This window comes from Rhinatrema bivittatum, chromosome 3 (genome assembly GCF_901001135.1).
Source record: "Rhinatrema bivittatum chromosome 3, aRhiBiv1.1, whole genome shotgun sequence".
Classification (NCBI taxonomy): domain Eukaryota; kingdom Metazoa; phylum Chordata; class Amphibia; order Gymnophiona; family Rhinatrematidae; genus Rhinatrema; species Rhinatrema bivittatum.
This window is the reverse complement of record NC_042617.1, coordinates 374867679-374892240: the sequence shown is the minus strand read 5'-3', so window position 1 is coordinate 374892240 and position 24562 is coordinate 374867679. Positions and strand designations below refer to the sequence as shown.

The 24562-nt window shown below is 42.2% G+C and overlaps 1 protein-coding gene across 2 annotated transcripts in view; it reads left to right on the top strand.

The window, feature by feature from the left end:
* The window catches only part of BCKDHB (branched chain keto acid dehydrogenase E1 subunit beta), a 624159-nt gene that overhangs the window by 3324 nt on the left and 596273 nt on the right, over window positions 1-24562 (top strand). For both annotated transcript variants that reach the window (XM_029595551.1, XM_029595552.1), the window contains exon 2: window positions 470-547. In XM_029595551.1, coding sequence (XP_029451411.1) covers window positions 470-547 — 78 coding nt within the window. The remainder of the gene's footprint in view (window positions 1-469; window positions 548-24562) is intronic.

Genomic DNA, 24562 nt, shown 5'->3' with positions numbered 1-24562 from the left:
TGTAAACATTTTTAGGTAGGCTTTGAAAGGTGTGCGTGCTTCCCGGTGTGCACACATGGATGCGCCGATTTTATAACATGCGTGTGCTGGCGTGTGCATGTTTTAAAATTGGCGGGCTGTGTGCACATGCATGCTGGATTTTATAATCCGCGTGCCCCGTGTGTGTGTGTGTGTGTGTGTGTGTGGCGTGCGCAAGGGAGGGTAAAATTGTGCATATTTGCGTGGCAACGCATCACGGGCTTCCCTTCCCCATCTCCATCTCCTCCCCATCCCCTAAATCTACCTTTTTTGGACAACTTACTTTGGCTCCTGAGCTACAGCAGTACTGGGACAAAATTATTTTTTACCCCGTCCCTTTCAATCATTTAAATGTTAGTTGTGATGCGCTCCTTATTGTGTGCGATAAGGCCACATCGCGATTTGATGAGTGACCCCCCCTAAGCTTGATGTTTTTTTCTTTTTGATACAGGGCCTACCCAGAAGATGAACTTATTCCAGGCTATAACCAGTGCCTTGGACAACACGCTGTCCAGAGACCCCACTGCAGGTAGAGTACAGTAAAAATAAGCAGTATTCCTGTACCTGGGGAGAAAGTGAAAAATCACGTCCTGTGCCCCTTCTGCTTCTGCCATATGATCCTCTTATCTGGCCCTTCCTCCTCGCACCTTAACTCTTTCCTTCAGTCTTTATGCTGCCTGCTGATGCACCAGCACAGGGACTTAAGAATCAAAGTAAACCATTTTTGTTTACTAGTTGCCATTTTCATTGGTCATATACTCCAAATGCCTTTACTGAATTCCATGGGACCTAAGAAATTTTATTTGCTACAAGCAGTAATTTGAAGAGCTATTGTAGTCACTTTCATTTTTTTTTTTCTGTTTTGGGTTTCTTTTTGCATTATGCCTTATTTTTGGTTTGTACATGATGTTCTATGGTATTTTCTTCATTAAAAAGTTTCATGCTTGTAGCTTACCTCTCCCTCCATTCTCTCTTGTTCTGCTTCAGTTTATCCAGTCTACCTCCTTTATGATACTTTTCTTCCTCCACCAACCGGCAAGGAACTTGTCATGTAGGTGAATCATAGCTGACTTGAGTTTAGATACTGTGTGCAGATATACAGCGCTAAAACATCTGGTAAAAAACTGAGTAACATCATGATTGTCATGTAAACCCATAAGTCATGAAATATAGAATTCTCTGTCAAGAAGCAAGCATGAGTCAGCCATTATGTGTGGTGATGTCGTTTGATGGCGCCGACACAGACCCAGATCTCAGAGCTCAGCAAAAGACTGTGCAGATGTTCCCTTGTGTGCACTGCCTCTTGAGACCCCCCCAGTCTCTCTTGTCCAAGCTACCACCTGAATGTGTTCCCGGTCTCGCTGTTTTTGATATTGGCATTTTTGGCCTTGTTTTCGGCTTTTCTGCCTTGTTGCATTTTTTGTTGCTGATGCCTTGGCAGCCCCTCAACAGAACTACAAAAAAAAAAGAAAAGGTATTAGAAGAAATATGGAAAAGGCCAAGAAGACCATGGTCAGCAGGTTTAAGGCCTGCAATCATGGGTGTCAGATGTCTATTACAGGTATAGATTTTATCACTGCTTGGGTCCATATCATGATGCCTTCACCTGCTGAAGTTGTGGTATGATGTTCTTGGGGGTACCTTAGTATCATGCTTGAAAAATGAAGGTCCTGTGGAAGATATTGCTGGGTAAGAATCTGAAACCATGGTTTGAAGTTGTAGGGCAATGGAATCCACTCCTTTTCTGGGACTGAGGTGATGACAGACTTATGGTGCAGGAAGTTGAGGCAAAGTTTCTCTCCCTCTTTTTTTTTTTTTCCCCTGCAAGTCTGGGCAGGTCCCTTCCTCACCCCCCCTTCCCTGTGGTTCCAGTTTCCATATCAGTCACAGTTCGGGCGTTTGAGTATGATGCAGAAGCTTAAGGTGCTGGCTGAAGTGCAGGGAAGGGCATCTAAGAAGCATGGAGGATCCCCTCTGGGGTCATCTTCCTTGGCACTGAAGAAGCCAGTGCCACCAGAATGGGGCTCTGCTGGAGCATAATTGTCCTCAATCCCAAGGCAGGAGGTTGCCTCTTGGCACAGATGCTATCATCGTTTATGGTACGGAAAGTCCCCATGGTGCTGAGATATCTATTGTATCCAGAACTAGCGTAGTCCTGGATGCTGTACATTTATTGCCTCAGAGCACCTCTTTGGTGTGGCCTCTTAAGGCTTTGTCCTTGTTGGAGTGAAGTGCCTAAGTTTAAGAGTCTTACTATGAGGAAGAAAGAAGTTTCACTGGTATTGTTGGTCATATCTTTTGCTGGTCAGTGAGAGATATTGAACCATCCGGCACAGAGTACTTGTGAACCAGCTACTTCTACAGCTACGACTATGGTTCAGCTTCTGCTCCTCATCACTGGTGTTGGCAGCCCTTAATGAAGATGATCCAATCTGGGTTTCTGAAGAGGATGTCTCTTCTCCAATTCTAGCACAAAGGGTCCTTCAGCCAGTGGGAGCCCAGTTGTTGGAGCAGATGAAGAATTTCTTTATCTTTAAGTCTTGAAGACCAGATAGGAAGGTTGAGACCTCCCCTGTCCAAGATGTAGGAAATATTTCCACATAATATTGTTTCTCTAAGTCCCACAGAGGTTTGTGCTTCACTCAAGGGGCTTCTGGCAGTGGGTGTAAGTCCCTTCCCTGAAGTAGTAGATTCACTGCCTCCAATGGAGTCCCTTTTTGGATCAGACAGAGAAGAAGTGGGGTCAGGCCATTCCGAGTTCTTCCAGAACTTTCTCCACTTGGATTAACAGTGATCTCTTCAGTTGCCCTCATCGTCGGGGTCATGGCTGAGCATTCCCCTGTGATTGGAGGAGGAGGAAAATTCCATGAGGATTCCTTTGGATCCCTTTCTGGACTTGCTTCAGCATGCCTATCCTCCTGGAAGATCTCTGCTACTGACGTTTCTTTGGATAAGCTGGTGAAGACACTGTCCATCAGTGTCAGGATGGAGGAAGACATGAGAACAGATTTCTTCGGGCTCCTTCAATTTATTCAGTACACAGCAGACTCTTCATTGGTGGTCAAATGCAGAAATTCTTTGGTTTGAATCCTTCTAAATGGAGCTACTTACACAATGAAATGCCCCCTAATAGGGGTAATGCATGCATTTCTAGTGTGTCAAGCCAGCAGTGCAGACAGTACCAAAAAGTCTTTAATATTTCTACCTCTTGAATGTGTACCCCTGCCAATTGATCAAAAAAGGTGTATGTATTGCTACCATATATCTGTCTCTGCATAATATTTTACTAATGCATTGGAGAACGGCATAACATATGTGTTCCTGTTGGTAGTGCTGTCATTTTACATGCTAGGTATTCTTTAGTAGAAGAGATCTACGGATGAATGGTGCCATTTTACAAGCCTTTTGGGGAGATTCTTGTTCGGTGTACCAATCCAACATCTCTTTCACTCAAAGTTTAAAATCCTCAGACTTCTCAATCTGAAACAATGTTGTATTGCATTTTTAAGGGGGTAGTTTTCTCACTGTTTGCATTGGTGCAAAGGCCTTGGGTACTTTTTTTACTTGCGGATTTTGCTCCAATTTTCAAAGTCTAAATTGTCTTCTTTCCCTTCAAAACTTATCTCAGGAAAACTACCTGTACACATTGGTGTGGATAGGTTCCTGAGAAAAAATATGTGCATGTTTTTGAATTTTCTGAAAGTATGCACGTACGTGCAAGCTCCCCCATGAGCGCGTTCCTGGGAGCTCCTTGTCTCACTGTGACTGAAGTTAGGCTTGTAGCGGCACTGCATGCACGGGGAAAGGCGATTTTCAAAAAGCCTAGTTCCAATGTTTGACCCACAGAAACGGCTTGCAAAATTACTCTCCAGGTAATGGCTAGGAAAAAAAAGATGGATGTTAGAAAACCTTCCAAATTTCTCTTGATTCTGATATCTAAAAACGATATAGAAATGAAGTTTAAAACCCGTTTCAGAATTCAAGTGTTCATCCCATCCATGGGGTGCGCAAATGGAGAGGCCTGAGCACGCTTTTGGGGGTGGGAAGGTGCTCTGGATGCTGTGGGCCAATTATAATAATACTAAAAAAAAAAAAAAGATTGCTATGCTGAGCCTGCCGACCTCCCTGGAGGCTGTGGAAAGGAGAGAACTGTTTCGTAGTAGGGACTGCCAGAGTGTTGCAGCTTCCTCTTAGCGAAGGGGGACAGAGGTGGGGCAGGAGATGAAAGTGCGTCCTAGTTCTTGTGCAGCTCACTAGGATGGAACTCCTGCAGACAGTGCAGCTGTGCGAGACAGTGCTAGAGGCATCCCCGCATGCCTACTCAGGGCTTTGATTTTTATTTTTTTGATTCTCTTACTGTTTCATCCATGTTCTGAGCTACAGAAAAACAGTCTTCCCTGGGGAGAGAGGGGCAGAAGGAGAGGTGTGTGTGAGATTGAGTTATCTCTTTGTGTGTGTCTCTTTGGGGCTATCTGGGTATGGGATGTCTTTCTCTGTACCTGGTGTGATCTTTTTGTCTGTTGGTTTCTTTCTGTGTCTGAATGTGATGTCTCTGGGGGTGCCATGTGATTTATCCTGTCTATTTGCATCTGGGGTTGGGGTATGTGTCTGTATCTGTAATGGGTGTGGTGTTTGTGTATCTCTGTGTCTGGACGTGGGGTATCTTTGTCTGTTTCTCTGGCTCTGGGTGTGAGGGGGTCTGTGTGTGTCTGTCTCTTTGCCTCTCTCTGGGTGTAGTATATCTTTCTTTCTTTGTTCATCTCAGTATGCCTGGTGTGTCTAGGTTTGTTTCTTGAGTGTGGTGTGAATCTGCCTGCTTTTCTGTGCCTGTCTGAATGTGGTGTGATACATGTGTGTGTCTGTATGTGTTTCTATTTGCTCTTTTCTGCAATCTGAAGATATTAAAAACTGGGCCACTGAGTTGCTGCCAGCTACTTGGAAAATAGTTCAACAGCTGATTGGTGAGGTGAGACCTTTTTACACCAGGCCAGGAATCCAGGATATATAAATACAATTAGAACTGCTTAACTGCAGATATATCTTAAAATGTGATATGCTCATTAAAGTTCTATAATGTCGGTGCAATCAGTGAATCCATGGGCACTTATATCCTGATACACTCTTATAGCTTTGATTGTCACACTAGCCAACAAATGGTTTCTATGGGTATAGATGTCCCAACAGTGCTTTTGAGAGGATCTTTTTCCAAGGGCGGATCCAGCTCAAACCTCATTTCACCGATAATTGGCTTCTTCGGGAGGATGGGATGTCTGTGATGGACACAGCTCAAGAATGAGAGCTTCACATGAAAGTTTGTGTCAGGAATTCATATCTTCAAACATATTTTGATTATAATGCTGTTTTCAGATAGAAGGATACTTAATGAAATCTCAGCCGTCCTTCTTCATATTTCACCGCTCAGAAAACCGACAGGGGCCGGTGCGTCTTTGAGAAAGAGGAGGACTAGCTTTTCCATTCACCTGAAGAGCATAACATTGTGGTGGGAAGCACTAGATTGGGTTGGAGAGGACTTGTGCATACATCTTTTAGGGCTGCCCTATAAAACACAGACGTAGTGGGGGGAACATGTATTTCTGGCAGGGATCAGGCAACACTGATATGCTGTGGTATCCAGAGGTAAAATATCTTCTTGTTCGTCACCATTGCGGGACAATCGGTAGTTTCCTAAACACTTTTTTTTTTTTTTTTAATTTTATTTTTCAAATTTTCAAAAATCACAGCAAGTATATAACTTACTTACAGAAAAAAGAAATGCAATTAATCTAAATTTCAACCAATTACAATTGCACAAATACTTTATAAGATCACATCAATTAGATACATTATTGCATTTCATCATACAAGATATATGACTGTGGGGACAGAAATTTAAGGAAGTTCAAAAAACAATAATCTAACTTACTATAATAGCTTTACGTAGTAGAAAGTACTATTTATTTATCTTAGTTCCTTATTAAGGCTTAACTATGGAGGGAGCTATTACCCTCCTTGCATTGAGAAAGGATTTTAACTGTTCAGGATATTGGAAAGCATATATATCTTTCCCAGATCTAACAATACACTTACAAGGGTACTTTAATATGTAGGAAAAACCCAAGGCTAGTACTTGGGGTCTCATTACAAGGAACTCACGTCTCCTAGTTTGAGTAATGGGTGCATAGTCAGGAAACACACGTATATTTACCCCCCGAAACTGGTTCTGAATATTTTTGAAATAGCGTTTCATTATATCATTTAAATCTTTTTCTACAATAAAAGATACCATTAAAGTAACTGTTTCATAGTATTCCATAGTTGAGTCCTCTAGGAATCTTGTTAGATTCCCTTCATTAGTTTGCGAGACATTCCTATTTTTATTCGATGTAGGTATATAATACAATTTATTCACTTGAGGGATTTCTCCCTCATGAAATTTCAAATTTTCCACAAAGAATTTTTTCAACGTTATATACGGGAGTTCCCCAACAATTTTCGGAAAGTTGAGAAATCTCAGGTTTAAATGTCTAGAATAATTTTCCATATATTCCAACCAACACTTTAACAAGCAAAATTTCCACTGGTTATGGAGCCACAATATTAACTTTGTAGATCAGTTATGAGGAGGGGAAGTTTCTCTCTATTCAACAGTTAACAGATAAATGTGGAGTGGAGACAGTGCCGGTATTTGGATATTGGTAAATAAGCGGGTTTCTTGGCAAGGAAAATGACAGAGCTAATTTCAGTAAGTGGATTAAACCATTTGAGAAACTAATCAGTGAACAGCTGTGGAATAAGGGTCTGATATAGAAAAAAATCTATGGAATCTTAATGGAAGAGTTGGAGGACCCGCTAGGGAAATACAAGAATTATGGGCCAAAGATGTCGAGAGAGAGCTGGAAGATTGGGAGCAAACAGGGTGGAGATGAGCAAGCCGGATCCAGTTAATCTGGAATGTATTTGGACATGGAGCTCATTTCTTCTTATGGGAGAGAGAAATATCAAAATGTAATGAGAAGTTGGAATCCTTTCTTGAAGTATGCGGGGGTTAAAGAGGAGGCTAATTAGAGCTAAGCCCCCCGCTCCTCGTCGGGTCAAAACCATTCAGACCTGGCACGCTTGCTCAGACTAAAGAGTAGGTCGTTGTGGATTTCTTTTTCTGCTCGGTGAGTCTTGTTGGGTTAATTTGCAGAAAGTATGTAACTGAGCTGCATGTATTATAGTCCATGTGACTTCTTTTGGTAGATCAGTAAAGGAGATTTAAAATAAATCACATGACCAGAATCTGCCTTCTCTCTGTTCTGTACAGCACTTCATGCATCTGACGAAGTAGACTCTGCCCTCGAAAGCTCGTGCTTTAACAAATTAGTTAGTCTATAAGGCGCCACCCAGCTCCTGTCGTTTTTGCTAAGGTTCAGCTTATTTTTAACAGGATGACATGTAAGTGTCTCGAAGATTCATACATGCTCGTAGTTTTCCCTTCCCTCCTTGATGAGATTTTGTACTTTTGAGTTGTATGGGCTTCGCCTTGTTTTTCAGGCTTCTCTTAATATTTTGGATGCAGAAACAAGTATCCTTTGAGAGGAGTTTTCTATTTTAATGTATGCAAATAGGACAGCAAAATTAGATTTTGGATGAAGAGCTAAGAGAAATTTCATTTAGAGGGCACACGTTTAATTAATTATTTTTTTTTTTTATGTCATGTCTGGGTCTTTGCCCAAGTATATCCCAAATGATCTGGTGACTTCTTCCTGTTTTCAGTGTGTCTTGTATGCACACCCTTCTCCAATTGGAGTGACGACAACAACAAAAATTCTAACCTTTCCTAAAGTTGAGAGTTGCCAAGAAGTGAAAGATGTGATTGTTCAAAAGACCGTCTGTCTGGCAAGTACTTTGGAAATGTTTACGTTTAGGGTTAAAGGTATCCAAGTGCTTTGCATTTGGCACCACTTCAGGGTTATTATCTGCAATTCAGGATTTTTCTCAGAATGCTAGCAGTCCAGTGCCTGATAAATAGTGGACATGTGGCCAGCGCTGTACAGCTTTGGCAGTAACTCCAGTAGTGGAGTTTCCAGATTGCTGCGCAGCGATGTTGCTGTATTTCACGTTAACATTTTCCTTAACTTTCTGTAATTGGGCCCATTGTTTCTGTGCCGCCATTAACTTATTTGCGGGTTCAGTAGGACCGTGTCTTGAGCTGCTCCCGGGGAGCAGGCTGGCTAGGGCCATCCAAAGCTGCTGAACCAAGTGGATTTTATTACCCCCTCACACTGCATGCCCTCCTATGCTATTGGCTCTTTGGAAACTCCCCTTAATTTCTTTTCTGGAATTATTTTAAAAATAATAATAAAAAAAAAAAGCTTACCGATTCACGGTTTCCTAAAAGGAATAAACTTGTCATTTATGTGAAATCCTTGTTAAGTCTGAAAACATGAAATTTCGTACAAAAAAAAATCCACATTTACTACCATGTACAGCAGTCTGAATTTCTGCAGGATTAGACATATCTGAAGATCTTCAATTTCAGATAAAATGCAATATTCAAGGCAAAACTAAGCTGTAATATTTAGTTACAAAGCATAGGATATAAGTGAAAATAAGCAAAGGAATGATTGTCCCCAAAGACTGTTTTCTCACACGGTGTTTGTACAGTGCTGTGTATGTCTTGTAGCGCTAGTAGTAGTGTACAGGGAACAGGGTGTGATATGGTTTTGAAACACCAGAGGTCAAAGTTTACCAGCACAAGAAAACTTAAAAACTTTCAAAAAAGATCTAAAAACATGGATGTTCACCAAAGCATCCCAACTCACCCAATGAACAAAATAACAGCCAACCCCTTCTGGCTTAACTCTAGGAAATCTGTGAACTCAATACAAGTTTATATTATAACAAAGAATTGAAATGTGTAAAAACTGATCAACAAATAATTTGTAAATTGATGTCTAAATATTAACAATCATTTGAACCTTTTTTGGAAACCTTGTTAACCTTCTTAATTTTGTAAACCATCGTATTTTTGTAAACCGTTGTGATGGCGAAACCGAACGACGGTATATAAAACTTGATAAATAAATAAAATAAGTTATGTTATACTTTCTCAAAATTAGATGTCGCTGTATGTTAGCAACAACAAAGGCGCAATCTATTTTTGCACAGTACGCTAGCAGGAGAAGAGATGTAATATAAGTTTTGAACACTAAGGATAACCAGTTTTATCAGGCCTGTCGGAAAGAACGCAGAGAGGGAAAAATACTCCATGGTATAGTTCGCATGGGGAAACCTTTTCTTTATGGCTGAATTTCATTGCACCAAAAGACTGTACATAAAAACATAAGAAATGAGATGCTGGGTCAGACCAAGATCCATTGAGCCCAGCATCCTGTCTCTGACAGTGGCCCACATTCATATCAACATAGTAATGATGGAAGAAAAAGTCCAAATGGCTCATCCAGTCTGCCCAGCAAGTTTCTTATAGTAGTAACTGCCGCTCTGTGCCCTTTACCCCCAAGCCTTATGTTAAGGGTAGTAATATTTACAATCAAAACCTAAAAACTGTCAAACTCCTAACAAAGTTACGGCTAGCAACATTATGAGGGGAGCAGCCTTCTTGATGATTCAGATAATGCTGCTTGAATGTGCTTTGCTTTTGGACTTGGCTGCAGAAGCAGTCCTGTGCTTTTTCCCTAATGTCTGCATATCAGTGCCCCGGGCCACAAAAGTCTGGGCCCGGCATTTGCTGTCGTCTGAATCCAATTCCCCTCCCCCTCCCCCCGCCTTCGAAGTGGAGAATGAGATGTTGCAGTTGCATCAAAAGCAACAAGGCTAAGTAAAACCCCATGCCTTCTCTTAAGAGTAGTAAGTCTTACACCCCTTTCTTCATTTCCAACCTCTAGCCTTTAGGGATTTGCAGTGTTTATCCCATGCCCTTTTGAATTCGTTTACTGTTTTTGTCCTTACCACCTGTTATGGAAGGTAGGCACCCGCCACCCTCTCTATGAAGAAATAGTTCCTGATGTTGGTTCTGAGTCATCCCCCTCTGGAGTCCCAGTTTGTGACCTCTAGTTCTATTGATTTCTTTCCAATGGAAAAGGTTCAGAGTTCGTGCATCATTAAAACCTTTCAGGTATCTGAAGGTCTGTATCATATCCCCCCTGCATCTCCTCTCTTTCAGGCTATACATATTCAGATCCTTCAGCCTCTCCTCACAAGTCTTCCAATATTGACCCCACACCATTTTGGTCGCCCTTTTCTGGACCGCCTCCATCCAGGTCACAAGTACCTAGCAGATCCCATAAAGTAGATCTAATTCCTATTACTCCCAGGGATAGCAATGGCTTTCTTTAGTCTGCATGGCTAATAATTGTTTATGGACTTGTCCTTCAGGGACTTGTCCAAACTGCTTTTAAACTCCGCTATGCTAGTCACCTTGATGACGTCCTCTGGCAACAAATTCCACAGCTTGATTGTGCGCTGAATGAAAAAAATACTCTCTACGATTTGTTTAAACCTGCTGGTTGTTAGTTTCATGGATTGTCCCTTTACCTTTTTCACCCTATTCATGATTTTATAAATTTCTATCATGTATCCTCTTAGCCATCTCTTCCAAGCTGAAGATCTCTAGCCTCTCAAGAGAGAGTCATTCTATCTCCTTTATTATTTTTGTTGCCCTACTCCTGTACCTTTTCAGGTTCTTCCTTATCTTTTATGCGATAGAGCTACCAGACTTGCACATACTACTAAAGGTGCAGTTGCAATATGATATTTTCTGTTTTATTCTCCATTCCTTTTTGGATCATTCCTAACATTGTTTGAATTTTTGACTGCCACCTTTTCAGCTGCCATTGCTGGGTTACTTATCACAGAGGCTGCCTGCTTAGCTGAACCTTCAAGGTGCTTCTCCCTTGTGGATCACCCTACCCTGGCTAACCGCACACCACAAAGGAAGAGAAAAAACTCTGGATTCAGTCTCTCTTAAAATTGTTTTCTTTATTCTATACAGTACTAGAATTAGTATAACAGGCCAAACAATTGATTAGCATTTCTCTTCCTGGGGAAAGCTTTTCTGATAGACTGTAGCACGTGTGGCCAGACCAGAGTACTTTCCCCACAGATTAAGTTCCTAATCTCGTTTTTTAAACACTTTTTGTTCTACTGCAGCTATGTGCAAACTATCTGTGCAGTTCTAACACTATATCATTGTTCTCTGTTTTCCCTGTTTATTCCTCGGAAAGTACCTTCTTTCTTACCCACATCCCCTGATAAAGTTGCCATTGCTGTTGCTGGGCGTTTTGTCAACCAAGTTCATGTTGGTCTTCCAGATATGCAAGCTTCCCAAAAAGCTGTGTGTGCAAGGTTAACTGCTAGCAGTTTTTAATTAGGGCCCAAGTTAAAGCAATGACAGCTCCTTTTGAACTGGCCAGGCCCAAAAGACTGTTAGCCCTTGTACTGTTAATCCTTATACTGCAGACTTTCTACACATTGCACACTGAGTTGAAGATTTCAACATATTGTCCATAAGGACTCCAAGGTCCTTTTTCTGGGTGGTGACTTCCAATGCAGAATCCCGTAGTTGGGATTATTTTTCCCTAGGTTAATCACTTTGTACTTTTCTACATTAAATTTCATCTGCCATTCAGTTGCCTAGTCTCCTAGTCTTACAAGATCCTTCTGGAGTACCTTGCGATCTGCTGTTACTTTAACAACTTTGAATAATTTTGTGTCATCTGCAAATTTGATCACCTCACTTGTCCCCTTTTTCAGATCATTTATGAATACATTAACAGCAGAGGTCCCAGTACCGATCCCTGTGGTACGCCATTAATGATTTTTCTCCATTTGGAAATATGACCATTTAGTCCTATTCTCTGTTTCCTATCTTTTGACCAGTTTCCAGTCCACAATAAGACACTGCCTCCTATCTCATGGCTTTTTTTTTTTAATTTAATTTAATTTTTTTAAAACTTTATTTTTATTGATATATAAGAAAGCACAACAATTTGTTTGAAACATAAACATAGTACATAGTACAATTGGAAATAAATGGATAATAAAACAAAATAAACTTATCCATTCAGTTATAGGTAATAATTAGGGGGCATAAGAAATGAGGCGTATCAGAAGAAACAAAAATACAAAAGAGAGAGAGAGACGAAATGCCTGAATAAAAAAGGGTTCCAAAAATATAATTACTCAAGATGGATTCAAAAGGGGCATGGGAGAATATCACTCTCCTTGCATCAATAAAAGCCCTAAGCTGATCTGGAGAGAAGAAAATGTAAGAATTATTTTATTTCACATGACACTTACAAGGGTAGCATAATAAAAACAATGCACCCAACACTATTGTATCCTGCTGTTGCAACCGTCCCTTCCTGACGGCTTCACTCCGCCTACCTTTCTTTTCTGGCACCTCTTCTTGCTGTTGATGGACGCCTGTCTGCCTGCTGTCCTCTCCAGCGTCCCCGGACCGGCTTGGGCGCTGCCTCCCGCCATGCTCCGCCTGTACCTTAGGGCGCGCGCGCCGTGCAGCCCTCACTCTTATTTCCTACTTGGCGCGAACCTCAGGGGCATCCCCCTGTGATGATGTCATGCTGCCCAGATATTTAAAGCCTACATTGGTTGCCAGCCTTTGAGATAGCAAGGGAATTCCTTACGGATGGGATTCGCTTTCCGTACCCAGCTACTCTGCCTCCAATCTACCATTGGACTCTTAACGCTAACGGGGTACCCGCTCCTCGGGGGCCTCACTTCCTTTTCAGGTCGCTATCAGGAAACCGGTACTCGCTCCTCGAGGGCCCATGTTCCCTGACTCGCTGCCTGCTCCTACCTTCTCTTCTGCCTGGAAGGATTCGCTATCTTCAACACCAGTGAGTACTACCATCTTCACCTCAGAGCTGTTCCCTGGAACCAGGTACTCGCTCCTCGAGGGCCTGCCTCCGTTCCAGCTCTAGTGCCATCTCCTACGTGGAACCGCTGTGTGAGTACATTACCTTCAAGCCTCTCAGCTCTTAGGGATCAGGTACTCGCTCCTCGAGGGCCCATGTTCCCTGACTCGCTGCCTGCTCCTACCTTCTCTTCTGCCTGGAAGGATTCGCTATCTTCAACACCAGTGAGTACTACCATCTTCACCTCAGAGCTGTTCCCTGGAACCAGGTACTCGCTCCTCGAGGGCCTGCCTCCATTCCAGCCCTCGTGGAACCTGCCTCCATTCCATCTCCTTCGTGGAACCGCTGTGTGAGTACAATACCTTCAAGCCTCTCAGCTCAGGGATCAGGTACTCGCTCCTCGAGGGCCTGCTCTCCCTATCCTGGGGTTCTCCATACTCCATTTAGGTGGCACAATAGCAAGCAAATTATCAAGGAATCAGGACAGCTTCCTTGAGGCATCAGAGTCGGCAGCCATTTTGCCCCCTCTTGTGACTTTAAATTTCTGAGGAATCTCTCATAGGGGAATTTATCCAATGCCTTCTGAAAATCCAAATACACTATATCAAGCAGCTTACCATTATCTATATATTTATTTACACCTTCAAAAAAATAAAAAAGGCAAGTCTTCCTTTTACTAAAACTATGTTGATTCCTCCAATTATCCATGTATGTCTATATGGCCAATGATTTTGTTTTTAAGAATGGTTTCTACCATTTTTCCTGACATCGATAACTTCCCAGATAATCTGTGTCACACTGGGTACCAAGATCAAATCTGTGACACATTGGCTACCTTCCAGGCTTTAGGTATCATGGCTGTTTTAAATGATAGGTTACAGATTTTTAACAAGTTAGCAGTTTGTTTTAGTTTTCAGAATTCTGAGGTAGGTGCCATTCTGGTGATTTGTTATTCTTTTTAGTTTGTTAGTCTGAGCTATTACTTCCTCCATTTTCACAGATATTTGTTTTAGTTGCTCAGAAGCTCCACTATTAAAGAGTGTTTCAGGTGTGGGTATGTTCCCAACATCCTCAGGATGAGACAAAGAATTCATTCAGTTTTTCTGTTATTTCCTTGTCCTCCCTGAGCACCCCTTTTGTCCCTTGGTCATCTAGCAGCCCAACTGACTTCCTCAATTTTTGCTTCAAATCTAGTTGAAAAAGTTTTTATTATTAGTTTATAAGGTTTATCCTTCACAGTCATGGGTTTGCTTTGCTTGTTTCAGCTTGGAAGCAGCAGCTCAATTCTGTGGTTGCCCCAGAAACCCTTCTGGATCCTATAGCAAAGTTCATAGTAGATGCAGATATTCCCAGGCTGTTAGCCCAGTATTTCCCAACCTTCTCCTAGAGGCACATCTAATCATTCAGATTTTCAGGATATCCATAATGACTATGCATGAGATAGATTTGTATACTTTGGAGACCCAGTGTATACAAATCTATCTCATGCATATTCATTGTGGAATCCTATAAACCCAACTGGATAAGTGTGCTTCCAGGAGAGGGTTGGGAAACAATGTGCTAGCACCAACCTCAGGGAACTGAAGTCTGCAACCCTTGCTAGCTAAGCTAAAATGGAAAAATTGTAATTACTTACACAGTCTTCAGCAGAATGTTGTTAATGTGGGTTGTTTAATCTCATATGACTGTTCTGAGTTAGAACATAAGAACATGCCATGCTAGGTCAGACCAAGGGTCCATCAATCCCAGTATCCTGTTTCTAACAGTGGCCAATCCAGGCCATAAGAACCTGGCAAGTACCCAAAAACTAAGTCTATTCCATGTTACTGTTGCTAGTAATAGCAGTGGCTATTTTCTAAGTCAACTTAATTAATAGCAGGTAATGGACTTCTCCTCCAAGAACTTATCCAATCCTTTTTTAAACACAGCTATACTAACTACACTACCCACATCCTCTGGCAATAAATTCAGACTAGTTTTAAATGTGCCACATGCTAACTTCATGGAGTGACCCTAGTCTCTCCCTAGTTATTTAGTATCTTAATACTAACATTGAAAGAAACAGTACAATATTTAATTTTATTTCTAACCCACTTTCAAAAAATTGATCTCTCAATATTTGATTTAATTTCAAACCACAAAATTCAAATCTCAATCTTGTAACAGCAGAACATTCACAAAATTCATATTTCAATGTTATATCGGCACCAATTTAATCTCATAAAAAGCCTTACTACTGCTCACTTGTACAAATTTTCATTTGACCTTATACCGTCATACAATACCCAGAATACTGTGTTCCAACAAGTCTGACACTGGTAGAACACTTGTTCTTAAATTATCGAGGATCTAAAATAGAAACCCTTGCCAAAAATTAAAATTGTTAAAGGGCTAAAAAACCCAGTTCTCCATTAAATAACATCATTAGTATCTTGCTTGTATAGGGTGATGGAATAGGTGGATGGGAATGGCAACATTATTCACTGCTTGCATGATTTCATATTCATAGGCATGGCTTGTTTCCTCCAAAGTTGACACATTTGGGGATAGATCTGAACTCATTTAAGTTTTCTGGTTGCCTGGCAATAAGAATGATAAAGGAAGTGATATTTAATGATAATCCTAGCCAAATACCCCTTAGTATTACAAAAAGGAACAAAATGGTACTGTACAAAACTCAATATACAAACAAACAGCAGTAGAGCACCCTTAAACTCAAAATCCTTACTTCAAGCCAACCTTTTTGAGAATGTGGTATCTGGTCAAAAGATAGACCTCTGTCTGTTAAAGCGAGGGGAACATGTTGACTATATATGCACATGTTTAATCATGTACCACTCCGGGGGGGATAACCTCGATAAACACAATTTTTAAATATTTTTTCGCTTGCATTAAAAAAAAAAATCAAGAAAACTTAGTTGAGCCCACCATGTATAAACCCGTAATGTGGTGTAAAACCTTAGGTTATGCAGAAACTGGTGGCCAGATGAAGATGAGTCTGAACTGCTCTCAGAACACCTGACACTCAGTGTTTTGGTACATAGTCTACCTGCTTAGAGGGTTGTGGTTCTCCTAAACAATCTTGTATCAGACTGCAGATATTTTGTAAGACTGAAGTTTGATATGAGAGAGTTTTGGAGAGTGCTGACCCCTGAAGCAGATTGTGTGCTGAAATACTGATGTATCTGGCATTCTGTGACCAGTTCAAGGTCAACTCCTGAAGGAAGGGAGAAAGGGATATACTATTTACTCTACTCCCATGTCTTTCTGAAAAGAAATAATGGCAGCTAACCACTTGCTATTTACTCTTTTAAGTAGTTGGGACCTGAATCATGTTGTAGGGGTAATTGTGTAACATTGTGCATAAGTTACACCAATTTTATTTTATTTTTTATTTTTTTTTGCTATTTAAATATTTATTTATAACTTTCTTTTTACAAACAAAGAAATAAGAATGCATATAATATATTGCATTTGAAAATCATCAATGTGCATTTCAAATTGATAGCTTGAAATGCACCAATTAACATTACATAATTTGTATTTGTAAGCAATAAAAGAGGAAAAAAAATAAAATGCACTGAGATTACGTGAGACAGTATTAGGAGATTAAAGGAAAACAAAAACTCTTAATATGAAACACACACATTGATATTGCTAATCCTTTTCAATTGTCCTTTTACCCTTACACATTATTGAGATATTGGTGACAAAGTCACAAGTTCTCGTGCTTCTATGAACTGGCGCAATTGATCTATTGAGAAAAAACTAAAGGACTCACTTCCTCTCTTTAAGATACACTGACAAGGATACCTCAAATAAAAGGAATAGCCCAACAGGATAACTCTGTCTTTCAGCCAGAAATTCTCGCCTTCTGTTGCGAGTAACAGGAGCTAAATCTGGAAAAAGTTTCACATTTTGACCATAATATAATATAGGATATTTCTGAAAATAAGATTTCATTAATTTACTAATATCCGATGTTGTGATAAAGGAAACTATCAATGTATCCCTGTCTAAAACTTCCATAGTTGAATTTTCAAGAAAACTAGTAAGATTTGCAGGTATTGAAACAGCCACTTGAGGAGACCTCTTTTTAACAAAGAAACAAGTATTTATCGATAACAAATTATTTTCAGAAAAACCTAGCACATCAGACAGAAATTTCTTTAACGTAACAAATGGTATTTCTCCTGCAACTTTAGGAAAATTGAGGAATCTAACATTCAGATGTCGCACATTATTTTCTAATATTTCTAATCTTTTGGAACATAATAAATGATCTTTAATCATACCAGTATTCAATGTCTAAATTGATATTATCTTTTTCTCAGTTTCCTGAACTCTAGTTGTAATTTGAGCTGTTTGTTGCTGTAAAGATTGAATTTAACCTTGAAAGTTTTGAGAAACCAAATCTATTTTCGTTTCCAGTCTGTTCACAGTCACATTCAAACTGTTCACTAAGTCCCATATATCTCGTAATGTGGCCGTCTCTGATCTTATTGGCGAGGACTGATGTTCATTTGGAAACCCATGTGGCAAAAGGAGAGGGGAACCTTGATATAAATTTGAGGAAGACACTATTCCCCCTTCTTCTGGGGGCCTTTCCTCTTGTATTTCCCTCTCATTTATTCCATCATTTCCGACTTCTGAGATGGAAGTAACCCCCTCTCTCGCTATGCCGCTCCCCACCTCTTCAGTGTGTGGCATAGCTGTTGCTCCATCTGTTCCTCTCTGCACAGGAGGCGGGCGTAAGTCAGGACTTAGGGAAGCCTCTTCTTGGGGAGCTGCCTGTTCTCCTTCCAGGGAGATCCCAACAGAGTCACTGGCGCCCTGATTTGTAAGCTGCATCATGAAACGCTCTATCTCTAGCTGCATCAACGGGGGTAGGGTCTCAGAGGGGAAGACCCTCATCTTCCCTTTCCTTTTGGCAGGCATTTGAAAGGATAATATATTGTAAGAAATCAGGAGCAGTCAGAGAGAAAGGGTTTCAGTTTGTGATAAAGTATTACTCACGATTCTCAGAGAAATGGACCAAACGGAGTTCCTCCTCAGTCCGTCTAGTCTGGACCAAGCCGGACAAAGCCGCGCGCCGGCGGCGGTGGTGCGCCGCTCCCGAGCAGATTTTGTAGCTCTTGGCGTCCTCCTCCAGAGGTTCCGGTGGCAAGCAGGTGTTCCGGGGCTGGGCTGAACAAACAGTCCGGTCCTCACTAGTGCGGCTCCCGAGCAGATTTTGTAGCTCTTGGCGTCCTCCTCCAGAGGTTCCGGTGGCAAGCAGGTGTTCCGGGGCTGGGCTGAACAAACAGTCCGGTCCTAAGTTACACCAATTTTAAAGCAGACTTGCGCACACAAGTTTGCTTTGAGAATTATCCCACCAGATCTACCCACATTTGCATCTACTAAAACATCTATACAAATTTACTGAGAAAACTTATGCACATGCTTTTGAAAAAATCCAAAGTAAACCCTTTCTCATCTCTGCCTCCAGGAGTACCTCCACTCCGTATGATTATAATTACGCACATACAAGACATGTGTGTGTTAATTTACCTGTATAATCAGCTGTGCAATTTAGTAAATGGCCATTTCTGCAGTTAAAACACTGTTTTACCTTTGCAAAAGACTTTGAAAATGACTCTTCCTATACTGAAAACTAAACACCTACATTACTTGTTGTGAGTGGTTCACCGTCACACATGTGTCAATTTAAAGGTGACATTTTGCTTGGCAACAGTGAAGGTAATGGTTCTGCAAAATGCCCATTTTAAGGCTGAATTATATGCACAGCTCAAATGTATAATACCACCATGAGGAAACAGATAGTAAACACACATTATCCCTAAGTAGTTCACGTATAACATTAAGTGAGAAATAATTTAAAAACTATCATGAAAATGCAAGTGCCCCTTAATACCTCCATGATACCCCTAATACCTATCAGGAGTTGACCCTTGGCCACATGAGGGTCCCAACAAGCACTGAACAGACTTCTCCTGCACTTATGCATGGGCCCCAATTCTGCTACCCTTCCACTTCTCAACTGTGTTCCCACTTGCCTCTGGGCAAGTACCCTACCCGCAGACTTATGGTTTCTGCAGACACTGTGACTTCACAACAACCTGAAGTTATAAAGTTCCCAGAAAGGGCATTCACAGATCACACACAAAAAAAATAGTGGGATCATATAATGACTTATTTTACCAGGGTCACTGCCCAGTCACAAGTGTAGAGCTAATAAACTAAAACGTTTATTAACAAGATTGTACAGTGAACATAAAGATTCTAAAAACTGCATGTAACAGACAGGGGATTTTTACAGTTAAGGCTAATTGGTTAGTATATATACCTTAGAGGAGAGGAGAGACAGGAGATATATGATACAGAATTTCAAATACCTGAAAGGAATTAACCATGCACAAAAAATCAAATTTTCTTCAATGGAAAGGAAGTTGTAAAACTAGGGGTCATGAAATGAAATGAAACTCCAATGGGGAAGACTCAGGAACAATGTCAAGAAATACATCTTCACGAAAAGTGTGATATGCATGGAACGCCCTCCCAAGAGAGGTGACAGCAAGACCAGTATTTAATTTCATGTATTATGTAAAGTTATTTATAAATTGATCTTTCCAGATTAAAAATAGCTCAGTGATGTACAGTCAGTACAAATAATACAATATGTATCTCATATACAGAATTTAAATGGGAATGGGACAATCACAGAGGATCCTTATTGGCCAGAGCAGTGCTTCTCAACCGGCGTGTCACGACACACTAGTGTGTCGCCAAACACCGGCAGGTGTGTCACGTCACCCGGTGTCCCACTACCCCGTTCTACTTTCCTTTTGCCTTTTTCCAGCCCCTTGGGCCAATTGGAAGCCTTCTTTCTTCCTCCCCCATTGCCCAATGGGAAGCCTCCTTCATTCTGCCTGCCCCCGTGCAGGCCAATCGGAAGCCTCCTCCCTTCTACCTACCAGTGGGAGTAGGAAGAAGGGAGGAAGCCTTTGATTGGCCGGTGAGGCAGGCATCAGAATGCTCGGGGGTGGGGTGGGAGGAATAGAAGTTTTGAACTCCGATGAAGCAAGGCCGGCGAAGAGGATACCCGACCCTGACGAAGCAAAGCCGCCATGGAGCCCATTCCCATGGTGGCGAAGAGGAAACCTGACCCCGACCGAGGCCACCACGGGAGCCCATTCCCGTGGTGGCGAAAAAAGAAGGGCGGCTGGAGTAAAGCTGTGGCGGAACTGGAGCCCATCCCTGCACTGAAGGAAGAAGTTTTTGGTGAGAGCTGTGTGTCTGTGTCTGAATGAGTGCCCGGCTAAGAGCTGGTGCGTCTGTGTCTGAATGAGTGCCCGGCTGAGTGCTGGTGCGGGTGGGTGTGAATGGGTGCCCGGCTGAGTGCTGGTGCGTGTGGGTGTGAATGGGTGCCCGGCTGAGTGCTAGTGCATGTGGGTGTGAATGGGTGCTTGGGTGAGTGCTGGTGCATGTGGGTGTGAATGGGTGCTTGGGTGAGAGCTTGTGTGGGTGGGTGTGAATGGATGCCTGGATGAGAACTTGTATGTGTGGGTGCCTGGGTGAGAGCTTGTGGGTGTGAATGGGTGCTTGGGTGAGAGCTTGTGGTTGCGAATGGGTGTTTGGGTGAGTGCTGGTGCGTGTGGGTGTGAATGGGTGCTTGGGTGAGAGCGTGTGTGTGTGTGGGTGTGAATGGATGCATGGGTGAGAGCTGGTGTGAATGGGTGTTTGGGTGAGAGCTTGTGGGTGTGAATGGATGCCTGGGTGAGAGCTTGTGGGTGTGAATGGATGCCTGGGTGAGAGCTTTTGGGTGTGAATGGGTGCCAGGGTGAGAGCTTGTGTCTGTGTGTGTGTGAATGGAAGCCTGGGTAAGAGCTGGTGTGAATGCGTGCGAGAGCATTTGTGTGTGATTGAGAGCTTGTATATAAGAGACCTTGAGTGTGATTGAGAGAGAGACTGGTCAGGGTGGTGATGTGTTTCTGTGTGAGAGAGTGTTGCGACCGTTGCTGCCCGACGTCTTCACTCCGCCCTCTTTATCTCCGTGGCGACTCCCTCCAGGTCTGAAGGACGGCTGGCTGCCATGGCGTCTTCCTGCCGTCTCCCTCCAGCGTCCCCGGGCCGGCTCGATGCTGCAGATCCGCCATGTTGCCTGAAGCCTAAGGCGTGCCGCGTGTGGTCCGAGTGAAGTACCAGCAAGGGCGCGAACCTGAGGGGCGTCCCCTGAGATGACGTCATCCGCTTCCGATATTTAAAGGTCTTTGATATCGCTACTAGTTGAGTTAGCAAGGACTGGACTGGGCTAAGGTTCTGATTGACTCGAATCCATTCCTGTCTAAGCTACTCTGCCTCCTCGGACTTACCAGAGGTACCCGCTCCTCGGGGGCCTCGCTCTCTCTCTTTGCCTTTCAGGTTACAGACAGGAACCGGTACTCGCTCCTCGAGGGCCCTCGTTCCTGACTATCTGCTGATTCTCTTCTGCCTGGAAGTCATCATTATCTACATCATTGTGAGTTACCATCGCTCTCTCAGAGCTTTCCCTGGAACCAGGTACTCGCTCCTCGAGGGCGTATCCTTTCCAGTTCCTGAGCTCCCTGAGACCAATATGTGAGTGTTGTCATCTAGTTCTGTTCATGAACTCTGCATACCCTGCCTACTCATTGTCTACAGTTTCTCAACAGCTCAGACCAAGGGATCGCTGTTACAATATCTGAGGGACTTCAGCCCTACCGGGCACTTCAGCTCACTACTGCCACCTCTGGTGGTTTCAAGACCTGTTTAATAAAAGAACTAGTGTGTCTGTCTCCATACTCTAAGCCTAGCCGTTGGTCCCTCTCGGGATCTTCCCCCGGGGCCTTGGTCATCTGCCACCGGCCCAAGGATCCACTTATTACTATCTCTGGCAGTCTATAACAACAGATTGCTAAGTCCGCCTACGGAATACATCAGATTGACACTCCTGTCTGATTGCTCCTCCCATCAGCATAGCGGATCATGACAGAGAGAGAGACTGGGAAGGAAGATGACTGGTGTGAGAGGGAGACCGAGACTGGTCGTGGGGTCTAATTGGGTGTGTCTGTGTATGTGAGTGACTGGTTGTGGGCATTAAGGAAGAAGACTGTGAGGACAGAGCTTCAGCAGCCCTTGCTGCTTCTGGTGAGTGCTGTTGGCCTGGAAGGGAAAGGAGTAGGAGAGTTGCTGGAGAGGGTAAGTAAAAGTGGCTTTTTAAATTTATTTTTCTTGATTGACTGCCATTTTAATTATTGGGTATTATGTGATGTCTGCTGTTTTGAAATATTTTATTGATATTTGGACATGTTTTAATAATTTTTATGAGTTTTTAATTGTTGGATATTCTGTTCAGCAGCTGTTTTGTAACATTTTTAGTAAAGCTTTACAATTATTTCTGTGTGGGACTCTATAGCAGCTTGGCTTATTCTGTTTTCCTAATAGGAGGTATATTAGTGTTTAGGGCTTGGTTTAATAGCTGTATTTCTTAGATAGGGTTGTTACTGGTTGAGTGTGTTCCATAATACAGGTGTAACTTTGTGCGGGTTAGTTTGTGTGCGTTATTGCAAATCCTGAGAGTCTCTTAGGTGCTATAATTCTCTTTCCATTTCTCCAGGTTCGCACTGCATGCATAGTGGCTTTTTTGGTTTTCCATTCCAGTTTCTGTCTCCATATTTATAATGTGTTGTCTTTTCTGTTCTTGGTGAAGGTCAGTTCTGGATGTGTGACCGAGGTGAGGTATTTAACTAGCATGTAGGCATTTGTATCAATCTTGTTTATTGTGCTTTCTCAATAGGACATGCATTAGTGGTAAATTACTGTCTTTTCCTAAGGAAGGCTGTTGTGCCTGGTAGTAAAGGGAGTTTGTTTTGCTTTTACTGAGATGTCATCAGAACCAGAATATCTTTTTTGTATGGCGAGTTGTACAGGGTAATGCCCTAGATCTGCTCTGTACTCATTGCTGGGGGTTGAGGGGATTCCTGTGGATGCAGAGTGCATGTTTACATTTAGCCCTGTGATTGTCACATATTCAGTGTGTCACACATGTGAGAACCATCTGTCAGGTGTGTCCCGGCCAAAAAAAAGGTTGAGAACCACTGGGCTAGAGAATAGAAATTAAAGAAATGGGGTAACTTCTGTTACACCTGTTCTGCTTGGGGGTAACCTGCATGAGAACAGCAGTTGTTATCCTAAAAAAAAGACTTGCTGGGCAGGCTAGATGTGCGATTTTGGTGTTTATGTGCCATCATTTACTATGTTAATTTCTCAAGTTTCTTTTTATTACAGGAGTTGGGAAAGACTGTGAGGTTACAGTTAAATCATAAAAACAGACACTGCTTCTGTGCAGTTTAAAAAAAAAATAAAAAAATTCCAATTTACCACTTTGAAATTTCAGTCCTCTATACCTAGGCAGAATCTTGTCATAATCGGAGATGTTCCATAAATGTGTAATGTGAAACTGTTCCCAAGGGAAGGATTCAGGGTTTGCTGTCTGTACATAATTTCGTGTCATAGCTCCTCTGTAACAGCCCTCTGTGTGAATATTTCAGTAGGGCCAACTGCTCGTTTTCCAACAGAAGTAGGGAGAGCCTTTTCTAGATGATTTGTTAAGACAAAAGTTGCAGAAGCAGGGTGCTGTCTTCAAAGTGGTTAATATACTGCAACTAGGCACCAGGGCATAAGAAACATTAAAGAGGACATGCAAGTGGTACCCAAGATAACCTTTATTTGTTATGGTAAAACAGGGATTTTAGTTGTTAAAATGTCGTTCGTTCTCACAGTAAAACACCTTCGGCCCTGAGGATTGTTTAGTTAAACAGCAGGCCAGCATTCTAGAGTCACTGGCAGCAGAAACACACAAGGTTAATTCCTGAGGCAGAAAAAGCAGTGTTCCCATTACCAGCTGACAGTTAGAGACTATCGTGAGAGAGAGGAAGAGAGACACTTACAGCTGAGAATAAAATTGGGAAGAAACATTTTGCAGAAATGGTTTCCGAGTACTGTAAGGCTCTGTTTTCTGCAGGAAACTTAAGGTGATCTGTGTGTCTCTCAGCTCAGCCTAACAAAAAAGCCCAGACAATGATTAGAAGATTGCCAGGCCACTCAGATCTGACCGAAATAGGAACAGTATTAACTCTGTAAACAAGTTAATGTAACTATATTTAGGACCTTCAGTTTCATCTCATAAGTCTTTCTTTCTTTGCAAACCCCACCCTATTTTGCTTACCTTTCTCTGGACCGCGTCCATTCTGTCCTTACCCTTTTTTGAGATACGGTTTCTAGAACTGAAGACAGTACTGCAGGTGGGGCTTCACCCAGGATCTGTATAGAAGCATTATTACCTCCCTTTTTCTGCTGGTTATGCCTCAGACACCATCACCCCACGGTCTCTTACCAGTTTGTGCACATCAGTCTTTTTTGTCTCCTATCATGTACAACTCCTTTGGATTGCCGTATCCCAAATGTATGACTTTGCACTTCTTGGCATTGAATTCCAGCCCTTCGACCACACCTTGAGCTTTCCTGGGTCACCTCTCATCCTCTTTACTCCTTTAGGTGTGTCCACTATGTTGCATATCTTAGTGTCATCCACAAAAAGACAAACGTTACCTTTTAATCCCTTTGCAACATCGCTCACCAAGATA